Below are 18979 nucleotides of genomic sequence, written 5' to 3'. Positions count from 1 at the left end.
TTTTCTGGACAAGCAAAAGCTAAAGGAGTTGATCACCACTAAACTGGCTTTACAAGAAGTATTAAGGAAACTTACTTAAGTGGAAAAGAATAGGCTATAAGTAGACATAATAAAATATATGAAAGAAAAAATATCTCTGGTAAAGGCAAACATAGTAAAGATAGTGATCAACCACTTACAAAACTAGTATGAAGATTAAAATACAAGATTAGTAAAATTAAGTATATCTACAATAGTTAAGGGATATACAAAAAGGTACAAAATATGACATAAAAATACAAAGCATGGTGAGAAGGAGTAAAGATATAGTGCTTTTAGAATGCATTCAAACGCAAGTAACTGCCAACTTAAAATAGACTGCTATATACATAGTTTGTTGCATATGACCCTCATGGTAAACACAAACCAAAAATATATAATAGATACACAAACACAAAGAGAAAGGAATCCAAACATAACAATAAAGAAAGTTATCATTAACAAGGGAAATGAGAAAGAGAGGAAGAAAGGAATGGAGAACTATAAAAATAGCAGAAAACAACAAAATAAATATATGCCTAACAATAATTACTTTAAATGTAAATGGACTAAATGTTCCAATCAAATGACAAAAGGTGGTTAAATGGATAAAAAAAATAAAACCTAAGTTCTGCCTACAAGAGACTCCCTTCCAATCTAAAGACACACAACAACTGAGAATGAAGGAATGGAAAAAGATATTTCATGCAAATGGAAACAAAAATAAAGCTGGAGGAGCAATACTCATATCAGACAAAATATATTGAAAACTAAGGCTGCAATAAGAGGCAGATAGGGGCATTACATAATGATAAAGGGATTAATCCAACAAGAATATTGCAGAAGTACAATAATAATAGGGGACTTTACCACCCCACTTACATCAATGGATAGACCATCAATACAGATAATTAATAAGGAAATACTGGCCTTAAATGACACATAAAACCAGATGGACTTAATATATACAGAACAATCTGTCCAAAACAGCAGAATACACATTCTTCTCAAGTGCACATAGAAAATTCTCCAAGATAGATCATATGCCAGGCCATAAAACAAGACTCAATAAATTTAAGAAGATTGAAATCCTATCAAGCATCTTTTCTGACCACAGCAGTATGAAACTTGAATTCAATTACAAGAAGAAAATTGGAAAAAAAAAAAAACCTGAAACAGGAGAAAATGAAAACACAACATTCCAAAATCTATGGGACACAGCAAAAGTGGTCTTAAGAGGAAAGTTTATACCAATTTAGGCCTACCTCAAGAAATAAGAAAAGTCCCAAATAAACAATCTAACCTTACCCTAAAGGAACGAGAAAAAGAAGAACAAAAGCCTAAGTTTAGTAGAAGGAAGGAAATAATGAAGATCAGAACAGGAATTAATAAAATAGAGTCAAGGGGCGCCTGGGTGTCTCAGTCAGTCAAGTGTCTGCCTTCAGCTCAGGTCATGATCGCAGGGTCCTGGGATCAAGCCCCACGTCAAGCTTGCTGCTCAGCGGGAGCCTGCTTCTCCTTCTCCCTACTGCTCCCCCTGCTTGTACTCTCTGTCAAATAATTAAATAAAATCTTTTTTTTTACTCTTTTATTTATTTTTTTTATTTTTTAAGATTTTATTTATTTATTTGACAGAGAGAGAGACAGCCAGTGAGAGAGGGAACACAAACAGGGGGAGTGGGAGAGGAAGAAGCAGGCTCCCAGTGGAGGAGCCTGATGTGGGGCTTGATCCCAGAACGCCAGGATCATGCCCTGCGCTGAAGGCAGATGCTCAACGACTGAGCCACCCAGGTGCCCCTTAAATAAAATCTTTAAAAAATAATAAAATAAAATAAAATAAAATAAAGGCAAAAAATAAAAAAGTTCAAAGAAACTAAAACCTGGTTCTTTGAAAAAAATTGATAAAATTTTAGCCAGACTAATCAAGGAAAAATAAATAGCCTAAATAAATAAAATTATAAATGAAAGAGAAGTTACAACTGATACCACGGAAATACAAAAAATTACAAGACAATAATACAAATGATTATATGCCAACTAACTGGACAACCTAAAAGAAACAGGTAATTGCATAGAAACATACAATCTTCTAAGACAAAATCATGAAGAAATAGAATATCTGAACAGACTAATCAATAGTAATGAAATTGAACCAGTAATCAAAAAACCTCCCAACAAACCAAAGTCCAGGACCAGATGGCATCACAGGCAAATTCTACCAAACATTTAAAGAAAACTAAATACCTATCATTCTCAAACTATTCCAAAAAAATTGGACAGAAAGGGATATTTCCAAACTTATTCTTCAAGGCTGGCAATACCCTGTCTAAATCCAGAGAAAGACACTACAAAAAAAGATAATTACAGACCAACATCCCTGTTGAACATAAATGTGAAAATCCTCAACAAAATATTAGCAAACCAAATTCAATAATACATTAAAAAGATCACATAATACGATCAAGTGCAATTTATTCCAGGGACACAAGGACAGTTTGATATCCACAAATCAATTGATGTGATATACCACCGTAACAAAACAAAGGATAAAAATCATATGACCATCTCAGCAGATGCATAAAAAGTATTTGACAAAATTCAACATCCACTTATGATAAAAACTCCCAACAAAGTGGATATAGAGCGAATGATATAGAGGGAATGTACCTCAATATAATAAAGGTCATATATGATAAAACCATAGCTAATGTATAAGCTAAAGGTTTTCCTCTAAGATCAGGAATAAGACAAGTATGCCCACTCTTGCCACTTTTTTAAACATAGTATTGGGAGTCCTGGCAATAACAATTAGGGCAGAAAGAGAAATAAAAGTCATTCATATTGGAAAGGAAGAAGTAAAACTGCAAAAAAAAAAAAAAAAGGAAGTAAAACTGGCCCTATTTCCAGATGATGTGATACTATATATAAAAAACCCTAAAGCATCTACAGAATAAGTGAATTCTGTAAAGTTGCAAAATACAAATTAAATATGCAAAAATCTGTTGCTTTTCTATACAATAATAATGATCTATCAAAAACAGAAATTAAGAAAACAATCCAATTTATAATTGCATCACAAATAAAATACCTAAGAATAAATTTAACCAAGGAGGTAGAAGACTTGGCTCCGGAAACTAAGACACTGATGAAAGAAATCAAGGATGACACAAATAAATGAAAAGATATACCATGCTCATAGATTGGAAAAATTATTATTATTAAAATGTCCATACTACCCAAAGCAATCTACAGATTCAACGCAAGACCTATGAAAATACCAATGGCAGCTTTCACAGAACTAGAACAAGTAATCCTAAAATTTGTATGCAACCATGAAAGACCCAAAGAGACAAAGGAACCTTCCGACAAATGCTGTAATATATTCCCAGACTACTTTCTTACATCATATACTAAAATAAACATAATTTTAATGACTTAAATGTCAGACCTGAAACCATAAAAGTCATAGAAGAAAACACAGAAAATAACCCCTTTGACGTCTGTCTTAGTGATGTTTTTTAATATGTCTCCTCAGTAAAGTACAACAAAAGCAACAATAAACAAATGGGACTACATCACACTAAAAAGCTTTTGAAGAGAAAATAAATAAATAAAAAATAAAAAGGCAACCTAATGAATGAGAGAAGATATTCATAGATGATATATCTGGTAAGGGGTTAATATCCAAAATATATGAAGAATTCATATAACTCAGTATCAAAAAATCATCCAATCCAATTTTTTTAAATGGGCACTGGATCTGAAGAGACATTTTCCCAAAACATCATAGATATGGCCAACAGGCACATGTAAAAATGCTAAACATCACTAATCATCAGGGAAATGCAAATCAAAACTACAATGAGAAATCACCTCATACCTGCCAGATTGGCTATTAAGAAAAAGATAAGTACTTGTAGCACAATCCAGAAGGTCATAGTCTAACTGGAGCTAAAAGCCCAGAGGTGAACCAAACCTGAACTGAGAATCACTAGGGAGCCTTGTTAAAAATACAGATTCGTGGGGGCGCCTGGGTGGCACAGCGGTTAAGCATCTGCCTTTGGCTCAGGGCGTGATCCCGGCGTTATGGGATCGAGCCCCACATCAGGCTCCTCCGCTATGAGCCTGCTTCTTCCTCTCCCACTCCCCCTGCTTGTGTTCCCTCTCTCGCTGGCTGTCTCTATCTCTGTCGAATAAATAAATAAAATCTTAAAAAAAAGAAAGAAAAGAAAAAGATAAGTAATAACAAGTATTGGTGAGGATACAGACAAAAGGGAAACTGTGCACTATTGGTGGGAATGCAAATTGGTGCAGCCACTATGGAAAATAGAATGAAAGTTCCTCAAAAAATTAAAAATTAAACTACCATACAATCCAGCAAGTCCACTTCTAGGTATTGTAGAAAACAAAAACACATATGCACCTCTATGTTCATCACAGCATTATTTATAATAATTATGATATGGAGGCAACCTAAATGTCCACTGAAAGTGGATAAAGAAGATGCAGCATAGATAGGTGAACAGATAAAGAGGATGTGGATAAAGAAGATGCAGCATAGATAGGTGAACAGATAAAGAGGATGTGGTATAGATATATGATGGAATATTACCATAGCCATAAGATGGAATGAAACCTTTCTGTTTGTGACAACATGGATGAATCTAGAGGGTATTATGTTAAGTGAAATAAGTCAGAGAAAGACAAATACCACATGATTTCACTTATACATGGAATCTAAAAGACAAAACAAAACAAAAAAACTAAACAGAAACAGACTCATAGATATAGAGAAAAAACTAACATTTGCCAGAGGAGGAGAGAGAGGAGATGGGTGATATAGTTGAAGGGAGTAAAAGGTACAAAATTCCAGTTAGAAAGTAAATTTGACATGGGATATGATACATAGCAAAGAAAATACAGTCAATAATATTGCAACAATTTTGTATTTTGATGGATGATAACTAGACTTATTATGGTGACCATCTCATAATGTATATAAATACTGAATCACTATGTTGGACACCTGAAAATAATATAATATTGTATGTCAATTATTCTTTAATGAGAGCCAACTTGGTTCTTGGAAAAGATAAACAAAATTGACAAACTTTTAGGTAGACTGACCACATACAAAAAAAGAGAAATAATTAAATGAGAAATGAAATGGGGACTTTACTACTAATTATACAGAAATATACAAATTATAAGAAAGTATCATTAGCAATTATACAGCAGCAAATTAAATGAACTAGATGAAATGAACAAATTCCTAGGAACAAACAAATTATCTAACCTGACTCAAAAAGAAATACAAAACTCAACAGATCTCTAACAAAGAGACTGAATCAGTAATTACACCTCACCAAACAAAGAAAACTCCATGACCAGAGGGCTTCACTGGTGATTTCTACCAAATATTTTAAGAAAAACTCAAACTAACTCTCAAACAACTCTTAGGGGGGAGAAAAGTAGAAAGAGGAAAGACCACTTGCTAATTCCATGATGTCAGCATTACATGTTAACAAAGTCAAATACAGACATGAAAAGATACTATAGACAAATATCCTTGAACAAAATACTAACAAACAAATTAAACAAGATATGGAAAGTTTATATACCATGACCAAGTAGGATTTAACTGATGAATGCCACGGTGGTTCACCATCAGAAAATCAATCAAAGCACTGTGGTCTGAAAACATATATGGAATAATCTCAATCTTTTTATACCAGTTGAGACCTGATTTGTGACCCCATATGTGATCAATTCTGCAGTATGTTCCATGTGCATTTGAGAATAATGTGTATTCTGCTGCTTTAGGATGAAATGCTCTGAATATATCTGTTAAATCCATCTGGCCCAGTGTGTCATTCAAAGCCTTTGTTTCCTTGTTGCTCTCCTGCTTACATGATCTGTCCATTCCTAAAATTTGTATGGAACCAGAAAAGACCCAAATAGCCAAAGGAATGTTGAAAAAGGAAACCAAAGCTGGAGGCATCGCAGTGCCTGACTTCAAGCTGTATTACAAATCTGTAATTATCAAGACAGTATGGTACTGGCACAAAAACAGACACATAGATCAATGGAACAGAATAGAGAACCCACAAATGGACCTTCATCTCTATGGTCAACTAATCTTTGAGAAAGCAGGAAAGAACATCCAATGGAAAAAAGACTGTCTCTTCAACAAGTGGTTTTGGGAAAATTGGACAGCCACATACAGAAGAATGAAATTGGACCACTTTCTTACACCCATACACAAAAATAAACTCAAAATGGATGAGAGACCTAAATATGAGACAGGAATCCATCAAAATCCTAGAGAAGAACACAGGCTGAAACCTCTTTGACCTCAGCTACAGCAATTTCTCGCTAGACATATCCCCAAAGGCAAGAGAAACAAAAGCAAAAATAAACTACTGGGACTTCATCAACATAAAAAGCTTTTGCACAGGTAAGGGAACAGTCAAGAAAACTAAAAGGCAACCTACAGAACGGGAGAAGATATTTGCAAATATCTTATCATATAAAGGGCTAGTACCCAAAATCTATAAAGAACTTATCAAACTCAACCACCAAAAACCAAATAATCCAGTCAAGAAATGGGCAGAAGACATGAGCAGACATTTCTCCAAAGAAGGCATACAAATGGCCAAAAGACACATGAAAAAATGCTCAACACCATTCAGCATCAGGGAAATACAAATCAAAACCACAATGAGATACTGCCTCACACCAGTCAAAATGGCTAAAATTAACAAGTCAGGAAATGACAGATGTTGGCAAGGATGCGGAGAAAGGGGAACCCTCTTACACTGTTGGTGGGAATACAGACTGGTGCAGCCACTCTGAAAAACAGTATGGAGGTTCCCCAAAAAAGTTAAAAATAGAGCTACCCTACAACCCAGCAATTGCACTACTAGATATTTATCCAAAGGGTACAAACATAGTGATTTAAAGGGGCATATGTACTCCAATGTTTATAGCAGCAAAGTTCACGATAGCCAAACTACGAAAAGAGCCCAGATATCCATCTGAATGGATTCACCCAGATGAATGGATGAAGATGTGGTGTATGTATGTATACACACACACACACACACACACACACACACACACACACACACAATGGAATATTACTCAGCCATGAAAAAGAATGAAATCTTGTCATTTGCAATGATATGGATGGAACTAGAGGGTATTATGCTAAGCGAAATCAGTCTGAGAAAGACAAATACCATATGATTTCACTCATGCGGAAATTAAGAAATAAAACAGATGAACATAGGGGAAGGGAAGGAAAAATAAAATAAGATGAAAATTGAGAGGGAGGCAAACCATGAGAGATGCTGAACTCTAGGGTTGCTGGAGGGGATGTCAGTGGGGGGAAGAGATAATTGGGTGATGGGCATTAAGGAGGGCACTTGATGCAATGAGCACTGGGTGTTATATGCAACTGATGAATCACTAAAATCTACCTTTGAAAATAATAAATAAAATAAACTTAACCAAGGAGGTGAGAGATTTGTACACTGTAAACTACAAAACATTGCTAAAAGAATTAAAGACAGAAATAAATGGAAGGACATTCCATGCTCACAGATTGGAAGAATCAATATTGTTAAGATGTCAATAGTACCCAAAGCAATCTACAGATTTAATGTAATCCCTGTCAAAATCCCAACTACAATTTTGTAGAAATAGAAAAACTCATCCTAAAATTCATATGTAATCTCAAGGGATCTTGAATAGGCCAAAAATCTTGAAAAGGAAGAACATTTTTAGAGGACTCACGCTTGCTGATATCAAAATTTATTATGAAGCTAGAGTAATCAAAACAGTGTGAAAATGGCATAAAGACAGACATATAGACCAATAAAATAAAATTAAGAGCTCTAAAATACACCTTGGCAAAAATGGTCAAATTTTTCAAATGCTGAAATCGTTCAATTGAGAAAGGACAGTCTTCAACAAATGGTGTTGGAAAAATTGGATATCCACATGCAAAAGAATAAAGTTGGACCCACATCTTCTATCATATACAAAAATTAACACAAAATGGATGCAAGACCGAAGTGTAAAAGCTAAAATCATAAAACTTGTAGAAGAAAACATAAGGGAAAAGCTCTATGACATTGACTTGGGCAATGATTTCTTGGATATGACACCAAATGCTAAAGCAACAAAAGAATATGTAAATAAATTGGATTTCATAAAAATTTTAAACTTTTGTGCATTAAGGATGCGATCAATAGAGTTAAAAGACAATCCATGGAATGGGGGGAAATATTTGCAAATCATAGATCTGTGATAAGGGATTAATATACAGAATATACAAAAAACTTCTACAACAACAACACAATGCAAAAATGGGCAAAAGATTTAAATAAACATTTCTCAAAAGAAGATATACAAATGGCAATGAAGTATATGAAAAGGTTCTCAACATCACTAATCATTAGGGAAATTCATATCAAAACCACAGTGAAATACCACTTCACACATTATAATTGCTATTATTTTTTAAAATCACAGAAAATAATAAGTATTGGTGAGGATGTAGAGAAACTAAAACCCTCATTAAATGGTACAGCCACAGTGGAATTGAGGGGTATTCTATAAATTTCCTGACTGATTCTCCTCCTCAAAACTGTCAAGGTCATAAAAAAACTAAAACGCCTGCATGTTAAATCTAACCAGGTTGACTGTCTGCTAAAATACAAGATTTAAATAGGGACCAGTGTCTCACAACATAATACTAGAAGTGTCCAGGATACAATAAAAAACCATTCATCAGATCAAGAACCAGAAAATCACAACTTGAATGAGTAAAAACAATCAACAGATGCCAACAACAACATGACTCAGATACTGTAATTATCTGATAGGCATTTGAAAGCAATTATGATTAAATGCTTAAAAAGCAATTATGAAGACTCTTGAAACAAATAAGTAAGAGACAATCTCAGCAAAGATAGAAGTTATAAAAGTGAACCAAATAGAAATTAAGTTGAAAAAATAAAATAATAAATAAAACAAATACACCGGATGGGTTCAATAGAAAAATGCAGGTGGCAGGAAAGAATCAGTGAACTTGAATACAAAAAAACACAACTGACCCTATTTGAACAACAAAGAGAAAATAGACTAAAAAAAAATGAAGAGAACCATGACAACTATAACAACAATAAAAGATCTAACATTTACGTCACCCAGGTCCCAGAAAAAGAGGAGAAAGGGTGTGGAATTGAAAAAATATTCAAGGAAATAAAAGCTGAAAATTTCCAAAATCTGGCAAAAAGCATAAACCTATAGGGCTCATGTAATTCTATGTTCTGTTTTTGTACCTGCCTGTGAGTCTCCATTATTTCAAATAAAAAAATTTTAAAAAGAGAAAATGACAAAAAAAAGACTTCAAATCCTTTTGTTTGTGATCACCTCAGGTATATAAGGCTATAAAAGAGTAGCTATAATTTATCAAACCCCTACTATGTGCCAAACCAATCATGTTTTTTTTCCTCCATGACAATCCTAAGAAATGAAAATGATTATTATAATAATAACCAGCTAATATTTTAGGACTTGCTATGTGCCAGGCATTGTGCTAAGTGCTGGATAGTCATTATCATAATGAATCATCAAAAGAATTTTATGACCTAGGCACTACTAATTATCTCCATCGTATAGATATGGAAACTGGTGACCCAGATCACAAGTTCCACAATGGGAACAAGAACTGAGATTTAAAATTTGAGGTTTAAAACAGCAATAAATTTCCAAAGCATCTATGGACTCTGAGAAACAAACTGAGGGCTTCGGAGGGGAGGGGAGTGGGGGAATGGGATAGGCTGGTGATGGGTAGTAAGGAGGGCACGTATTGGATGGTGCACTGGGTGTTATACGCAACTAATGAATCATCGAACCTTATATCAAAAAATAAATAAATAAAAATAAAAAATTAAAAAAATAAAAAATAAAACAGCAATAAATTTAAATTAAACCCATGCAAGAATAGGTCAGATTAGCAAAGTCTAAAGTATAGAATATTTCAAGGAAAATGAGATTTAATTCCTGTAATACTCTTACGTTGTTAAACTACATTAGGGAGTTTTCTAAAAAAGCTTCAGCCTAGCCGTTACCATATATTCTAAATCAATGAGGTAACATACCTGATGAAGGAATATGTTAATATCTATTCCTATGCAAATACCAAACACCTTTAATATGGGTAGAGGCATTTTGATATTAAGGAAACTAGCAAAATCATTCATCATCAGTTTCACTGAAAGCAGCATAGTGTGATGACAAGCATGAGCAACGAGATCAGATACGAACTCTTGCACCACTAATTGAATGGTACTGGCAAATTACAATGTCTATATCTCAGATTTCTCATCTGAAAAATGGAGATAACCACCCTGATCCAAACTCTAGTGAGAACGTAATTCTGAAATACCACATTAACATACAGAAAGAGTATGCAAGTTTAATACTTGACCATGAAATGCAAATATCTTAAATTGGCTAATATGGATCTTAGTAAGTATAAGCACCTTTTCGATTCCTCTAAGCTGTAAAATAAAAAGTACCTCGTCACAGTGCGAAAGGGAACTCATCACAAACCACTCACTCTTCCCTTATCCATAGGACTCCTGGCAAACTCTAGGTGATATTTTGGACAACAAAGATTATGGTGTAAATATCGTTTCTACTTGTTACTGAAATATTCTGCATTAAAACATGCACATACATGCACAGATGCAAGCATGCACATACATAGACACAATGTCAATATTTATTACCTCCTTTCACCTTGATAGCTGATGTAGAAATATCAAATGATAAAACACTCCACACTGGTTCCACCTGTTGTGAATCCTTCTGACCATGAGCTTCCTCTCACTCTGGATCATCCAGCTGTGTGTGTGTGTGTGTGTCTGTGTGTGTGTATGAAAGAGTCTGAGAGCATGTTAATGTGAAATAGAAAAATGTAAAAATACAGCCATCTTTCACCATTTTCATGAAATTGCCTTGTGAAATTTTTATTTCAACACCAATCTTACCAAATAAGACTGGTTGGAAAGCTTTTTTCTCACCTCAAGTGATACAGTCAACTGGAATGCTGAACCTTTTGTATGAAGTTTAAATTAATACACAGATTCTGCTCTTTACAGAAGCAGTGAATCGCAAATAGATGATTAACATATTACAGACTGATTTCTTCTACCAAACACACCTCCACTAGTATTGACATTGAAGTACTCAGTAGGTGTCAGAACCAGTAATACTCCTTTTATACACACTACGTCTTGTATAAATGTACATACCTGTATTTATATATGCTTGACCCAAATCTGTCCTGGGCCCAAGGTGCCATTGTACTTCATCAACCAAAAGGATATCTATTCTGCAGGTATTTGAAATCAAAACCTCCCACACTGTCCAATTCTGGGACTCTCCTCTTGCCATCCACTTAAGTTTCTCTTTCCCCCAGGTGTGGGTCAGACCAAATGTTAACCACGCCAGGACCCTCCTTCCACGCTGCCACCTATCTTTGCCTTCCCTCTGGGTACCTTCGCTTTAGCAGACAGACAAGTCGACCTTGACTTCAACGTGGACGAACGCGCCTCCATTCCCGACCTCCTTCAAAGCCACAGACAGCACCCCGACGCGGGTATGCCTCGGCCAGAACTGCCTTTCTTCTTACCGGCACAGGCACTATTACACACACAATATGGTTTCATAAACCACCGGAGCTGGGAAGACGACTCACCCATTCCGTTTGACCAGCATGCGCGCACACGCGCGCGCGCGCGCACACACACGCACGCACGCACGACCGCGCGCACAAAGGCCCAAGAGGAGACTTACAGTAGCGGCCTCCATGATGATTAAGCCGTCTCTCCCGCCCCCGCGCGCTGTCGCACACGCCCTGATAGAGAAGTGTCACCGGGGCTAGGGTCCTTTATGACAAATGACCATCCCTCCCCCCAACTTCCTTCCCACTTTACCCCATCCCACGCGGGACCGCACGTGAACACACACATGCGCGCGCACACACAAACCTCCCCAGAGCCAGGAGAAGTGGGGAGATGTGTGCACACGCAGAATGGAGGGTAGTGATTGCCCGTTGGCTGCATGACCTGGATGGAGAGTTTTTGTCTTACAACACCCTGGGAACAGGTCAACAAATGGATCATTAGAGTAGTTTTTAAAAAACAGGCTGAGATTGTTTACTTTTGGACATTCTTTTCTCTTTTACTTTAAAACCTGTATAATTTGGCAAAAACAATTCAGAGAAAATATATTTCAGAAATGTGTTCCATGTGAACTTATTCTTTATTTTTATTTTTTAAAGATATATGCTTTAAAATAATCAGCTACATGTTGCACATATCTGTGTAACTAAAAAATAAAATCTGTTATGTATCTATGGATGATATATGATTTTGTGATCCTTATTTTCTGTATTCTGTTTTTCTCTGGTTTCCAAATATTTTAATTTAATAATGCACCATTGGCCAGTGAACAAATGGGCTGTGGTGAGTGTCGAGTTTGGTGTACACAACTGCAAAGATAATGAATGCATTCAGTGGTGAGGAAGTAACACCAGTCACTATATTTTCCTCATCATTAACCAGGCTTGTCAGTATATTAAGTACTGCTGCTAAATTTGCCTCTTAGCTTCCTTAATACTTGCAGAAATCCTGGAGACTTTGTTATTAAAATGCAAAGTATATTCTTTCACTTTTTGTAAAGTAGAAAACAAATTACAGGGACAATTATTAATAATTTAATAAAAATTTACTGCACTTTTATTGTATACCAGTTTTGAATATTTTACAGATATAAACTTAGTAATAAAATAATATAGATACACCTATACAGCACTTCCTATGTGCCATGCATATTTCAAGCACTTCATATAAACCAGTTAAATCTTCATAATAATCTATGAGGTAGATGTGCAATTATTATATTTTTACAGATATGAAAACTAAGACACATAAAGTAACTTGCACAAGGTCACCTGACTAATAAGTTAAAAAATTGGGATTTGAACTTCAGCAGCCTGGCTTTAAAGACTAACCACTCTACCATATGATATGTAATACTAAATACTATAATTTACACTATAAATTATTATGTACCAAAAAATGGAATTTTGTTGTATTTAGGTATTTCAGTATATTCCCTGGGAATACCAAACTTCTAACAAGACCCAATAGCCACCTCAACAACCCTTTCAGGACTGTATAAATGATACATTTTTTAAAGAACAATTATTAAAAGAATAAAGGTAAAAATCCTATTCTTAGTCACACTTGGGCACTAAATCCTAGTATAGACTTCTTTGGTATGTGGGCTGAAACTTATGGCCTACCCTCAAAAGTCTAAAGTTCCTTTACACTAGTCTAAACCCAAATCAAATGAACATCCACCCCAACACAAGCTAAGGGAGTGATGACAGCCTCAAATTTCATCCCTGAGAAGGGGTGAAAGAGAAGGAAGTATAAAAAGCAGTCCCTGACATCAGGAAGCTGGCCTGATACTCAGAGCTAGGCCATGCTATTCTTCTATTGGATATAAACCATCTCAGAGAATACCAACCTCGAACAAGGTTATTCTGGGACTGTAATAAAATGAGATAAAGTAAGGCCACCTAATTTTGTCTAAGCACAAACAAAAACAAGGTCACTGTGTCACTCACAAAATACCAAACACCACTGGTGTTCTAGCCAAAATGAATGGCTACAACCTCTTTACCAATTACAGCTGTATCCTTGTTCTAGTCTCTCCTCCCTGTGGATGAGATTTATTGAACTACCAAACATTAAATTATCCCACATTATAGAGTAAACCCCCACTTCCACAGAACTTCCACCAAATCACACAACTAAAACCCAAATTCTGCAATGTTTTCTAACACTTACTGATAACACACAATGTCTCCCCAGGATGTGTGTTCTCTCTCATGGCAATGATGGAGACTATGGGTATGTTCAACTTACTCGACTATGTTCAACTTGGGTATGTCCTTGTTCAACTACGTGTACATCCTTGATGGTCTTTGGCTGGACACCACTGACATGAGCGATAAAGCAAAGGGGCTAGCCTGCCCTTACAGAAAGGTCAGAAGCAGTTTTACTGCTCTATCTCATGGAGGCTAGAGAAAGGGACAGGAGGGACTTCAAGATGCCTAGCACCCTCTATAAAATAGAAGGAGAGATACACCCATGTTTCTGACTTTTTAATGCATAGTAACAGTAACTACAATTAAGAGGCCCAATCTTTGTTTTGCGAGGCAGGCGGTGTTGGAGGGGAGTCAGGAATTTAACAGAGGTCAAGATTGACAGCGGTGAAGAGTATGAAAATGTTTATATTTATCAAGCATACATTGGAAGTATTTCCCAATTTAGGCTCCCCTATAATACTAAGTTGTTTCTATCTCCTCATACACTGTCAACTATTGCAATCCCAGAGAAAAACAAGTGAGCATTTACCATTTTCCCTGGGAGAATGATATATTAGAAGAGGGTCCTATCCAGACAGGAAAAGGAAAGAAAAAGCCCCTATCTTCCTCCTCTGTTGATTGTAAAGATGAGGCAGAGGTAAGAAAATCAGGCAGTGTTAAAAACTTACCTCTCTGAGCCAAAATCCGAAGGAGGCATGTTCAATAATGGAGGAATAAGTCACAAGCAGAAGAGCTTTTGTTCCACTTTCATCTTATAATTCTGTGGGATCACATCACAATCACCTGGGATGGAAGAGTGGATAGGCAGCAATAACGAGACACAGTTAGCACTTCCTAGCCGCTCTCAGATCTCACATGGCTTGGAAGGGATTTAAAAGTTCCCTGTTTTTCCCAGAGGGATAGATGTGACCTTCACAGAGTCTGCCAAAATGGGAAGCCAAACCTCTGGGTTTCCACATGAAAAGAAGGCAATGTCAGCTCTGAGACAAGTCAGCTCTCTAACCAACCACGTTCTATTTCCCCAGTCAGTGCACCCCCCCAACCAATGTCATAAAACAATATAAGCCCCTGTACATCTAGATGACATTGTGGAAGGGTAGGTAAATCTGAAATATAGACTAACATACTGTTATTTATAACAGTGTCTAAATTATGAAATAGCAGCAAATTTACTAGATTAAAACTGAGATTTTTGTTTCCCTGCAAACTTGGGGTGTGGAGGTGGACTCAGGATTAAAATTAGATTAGTTACAAAATCTAATAGTTTCTTTGCACATCTAAGTATAGTGTTAGTAAATCTGCATGCATATTTAAACACATAGAAAAATAATAGAAAATAAATCAAGACATTAACAGTGCTTATCTTTGGGAAGTGGGTATATGGATCTTGGTTTAATTAATGTATTTTTTAGTATTTTCCAGATGTTTTCCAATGAACATAATACTTTTATGAGAAAAAAAAAGATCAGTTTTAAAACAGGAAACACTCTGAAATTTTTTATTTATTTTATTTCGCAGTGAAAGAACATGAAAAAAACTTCAAAATATTACATGATTGCTTCCAGTGAATGATTAAATGTACTATAGGAAGAGAAATTACTGTGATTACAGTTTACATAATTACACAGAACAATATGTGGCCATCTCTTGAGAGGACTGTGATTAACATTTCACTGATAAACACCAACCTCAATATAACTAAGTTTTATTATTTATCATGGTCACATAAAATACAAGAGCCTATGGACAAGCTGTTATTAACAATAAATGTGATTTTGCCTGAAATTCTTAACCATATGCAGGCTTCTTAAGCATTCAAGTTTTAAAGTCTACTGTATTTTTATTGCAAAATGAAGCAGGTATAACAGAATTAAACCCACTAGATAAAGGACTAAGAAAACACAAATATAAAAAACAAACAACAACAATAGCAGAAAACCTTGGGTTTGTTCTCCAAGATTTTCTTTCCAAATAAATGTTGATCTCATTTAGCAGTTCCGATAATATTCACAGCCACAGATTAATAGCTACATGATAAAAGGACTTTAGAAGGATTAAACTATGCAACACTATATTAATATTTTAAATCATCTACCACAGTTTACATTTCTTGAAAGCATTCTACTACTAAGATGCAAGATCAAATGAATTAGTATTTACATTTCTCTTATACTTCTGAGCCCTATGTTTTAACTGACACTGCAAGGAAAATTTCAAAATACAAGACCGTAATTAACTTCTTACATTTTGAGTAACAATCTAGGGCAGTTAATGTCAAGGCCAAGTACACTTTGCTTTTAGCGATCAATGTCTTCTACTATTGCCTCGAGATTTTTGCAACAGGCTTTAACCTCCTCAATTGCAGCCATCCAATTATCATAAATAATTTTGTCATAAATTGCATCATTGACTTCCCTAACTACCCCCTCCTGCTGAGACTCAAGTGCATCACCTGAGAAAAACAACACTGATCTTGGGATGATGTAAGTACGTAAATTGTGACCAAGTAAAAAATCATCATTTCCATCTTTTCCATTTGAGCTGATTCCATGAGGAGTAAAGAAATTGAAGAATGAATCCTTGGGAAAATTTTCAGTTACAGTTCGGAATGTTCCCCAGATCCGGTGTTTCTGCTTCTTCCTGATGGTTTTCAAAGTGACATTCTTTCCTTCATTCCAATCTATCTCACAGCCTGTGCAATACTCAATCGCAGTCCCCCTATAGGGATGGGGATCATAATACGCCAGCCTTGACTTCAGCACATAAGTCTTTGTTAACAGCTCATTTTTGAAATATTCATTGGGCTTGAAGTGAAATTCTAGTGTGAAACTGAGAGGCTCACCAGGATCTGAAAGCTTCACTTTAATATCTGTCAGGAGCTTCAGAATAGGCTCATCATATTTCTTAATCAAAGGAGTAAGTGTGTCAACGTTTTTTAACACAGTCAGCCAAAAATCAGGAATTCCTTTAGGATCCTGTTCTTCTTTATTCTCTTCTCCAGTAGCCTCAATGTCATCATCATTATCATCGTCATCGTCATCGTCATCCTCCTCCTCAACAGCATAATCATAATAATCTCCCTCATAACCATCATCCTCATCCATATACTCATGCATCCGACCCTCCTCATTACCATACATCTCTTCCTCATCATACATCTCATCATCATAGTCCTCAGAGTCTGATTTATATTCACATTCCTCTTTTGTAGGTTCATAGATTGCATTTATGATCTGACGTCTTTTTTCCAGTAAGGGTTGATACATTTCAGCAAACTTTCTTTCAATGCCATGAAATTCCCTTAGAAATTTGGATTCTAGATTGGCCACTCTAGTTTGAAGCTTTTTGAGGGCTAACACACGGTACTTAACTTTCAAAGGTAGACTTTCAACGAAGTCTGTATCTAAAAGATAACCAATAAGTCCTTTTGGACGGTCTGAATCCTCATCAGTATCTTCATCTTTTACCCCGCTTTCCCCGGACCCAGCAGCAGCATCTTCACCTTTTCCCCCTTCTTCCCCAGGCCCAGCGGCGGCTTCTTCACCGCGCTCCTTATCATCTCCAGGCCCAGCTTCGACATCTTCACGGCGCTCCGGCTGTTCCCCAGGTCCCTCCATCATTACCTTATTACCAGCCTCTTCTTGACTAGATTCTAACAGTTCCTTGTGGTCGGCTGACTCGGCCATTTTTCAAAGGACCGTAACGCGTAAGGTGGCTACCGCCAAGATAAGGAGACCTGACCTCCGCAGGGAAAGACTCACCGGAATAGCAGAAGCGGCGGGGGTTGGGGCAGAAGTGGAACAAGCAGGAGTGGCTGGGCTGCGGGAGTGACGATGGAGGCTGCTGCCGGGATGAAGGCGGTGCTGATGCTGTGAGAAGCGGACAGAGGCAACCGTAGCCAGGGCTTGAGTGCAGAGAGTGGCGATGGTCAGTCTTGCAGAAGCTAGCCAGAGACTGCAGAGAGCTGCAGTGGGCGGAACCTTCGCAAGCAGCAGCTGCTGCAAGAAAAAAAAAAAAAACAAACGGTGCCGCAATATGATTATGCGGCTGTCCCTTGACTAGATTTTCTCGGTGCAAATAGTTTGCTGCATCACTCCCTCCCTCCCCTACGACTCTGCTCTAATCTCATTTGCTGGGCTGGGTGATTGACAAGTCCTGAACCAATAAATTATTAGATCTATCAAGTTTCCGAACTCTGCTCACCTTCCCAGGTTCTCTAATATGGCTGATTCATCCACCTCTCACTTATCCTCGACCCCTTCCCGAGTTTTCAGAAACCTAGATTTTATCTGTTTATTCTCTCAATTTGTAACTGGTATTATAATTTCAAAAAAAAAAAGCTGAAAAAGTACTAACCAAGATGTCAGACAAAGCTAGAGGACAAGGCATCCACCCGTTCTAAATCTGTCCCTTTGATTTTAGCCCCAGGCTCTGGTAAGGGTACGGGGAGGGGGGCTGGGGGAGGAGTTTATAAAGATAGGCTAGAAGGGAAAACACTTCAAAAAATTAGCCATCTTGGTCTTAGGATGGTGTAATTCCCAGGGATTTAAATAATCTATATTTTGTTTTTTCTGTATTTTCCACAAGCTGTATGGTAGGTGAGCAGTAATTTTAAATTGGAAATGCCTCCTAACATTTCATGGGGTGGGAAGGGAGACAAAAGAGGTGGTTAGATGAGGGTTAGGGTGAAATAGGGCCTGTGATGAAGATCCAAAGTGCTGTATCCAACTGACAAGTGAACACACAAGACAATAAACCAGTCTTATCAGTAACTCACTCCTAATACTGACTTGTCTCTTCCTCTTTTTGGATGCTGGCTCTCAAGCCATTGGGAATCTTAAAAAGAAATGTTCAAATGTAAAGTAATTTTTATTTAAAAATCATAGCATTTGCTCGACACTTTTGTTATTGAAAATAATCTAAATCTCAGTATTAAAGACATGGTCAAATATATGATAGGCTATTCACAGGATAGAACACTAT

At 36.5% G+C, this 18979-nt stretch overlaps 1 protein-coding gene across 1 annotated transcript; it reads right to left on the bottom strand.

Annotated features, from left to right (window-relative positions):
- Positions 1-16293: 16293 nt before the first annotated feature.
- Positions 16294-18412, bottom strand: NAP1L2 (nucleosome assembly protein 1 like 2). Its single transcript, XM_008703049.2, has one exon. It carries the CDS (start codon positions 17680-17682, stop codon positions 16294-16296), a length of 1389 nt encoding a protein of 462 aa, XP_008701271.2. The 5' UTR covers positions 17683-18412.
- Between the last annotated feature and the right edge of the window lie 567 nt (positions 18413-18979).

The sequence above is a fragment of the Ursus maritimus genome (genome assembly GCF_017311325.1).
Source record: "Ursus maritimus isolate PB19 chromosome X unlocalized genomic scaffold, ASM1731132v1 scaffold_X1, whole genome shotgun sequence".
In the NCBI taxonomy this organism is placed as follows: Eukaryota; Metazoa; Chordata; class Mammalia; order Carnivora; family Ursidae; genus Ursus; species Ursus maritimus.
Note: the sequence above shows the minus strand (reverse complement) of the source record. Positions and strands in the feature narration are given on the sequence as shown.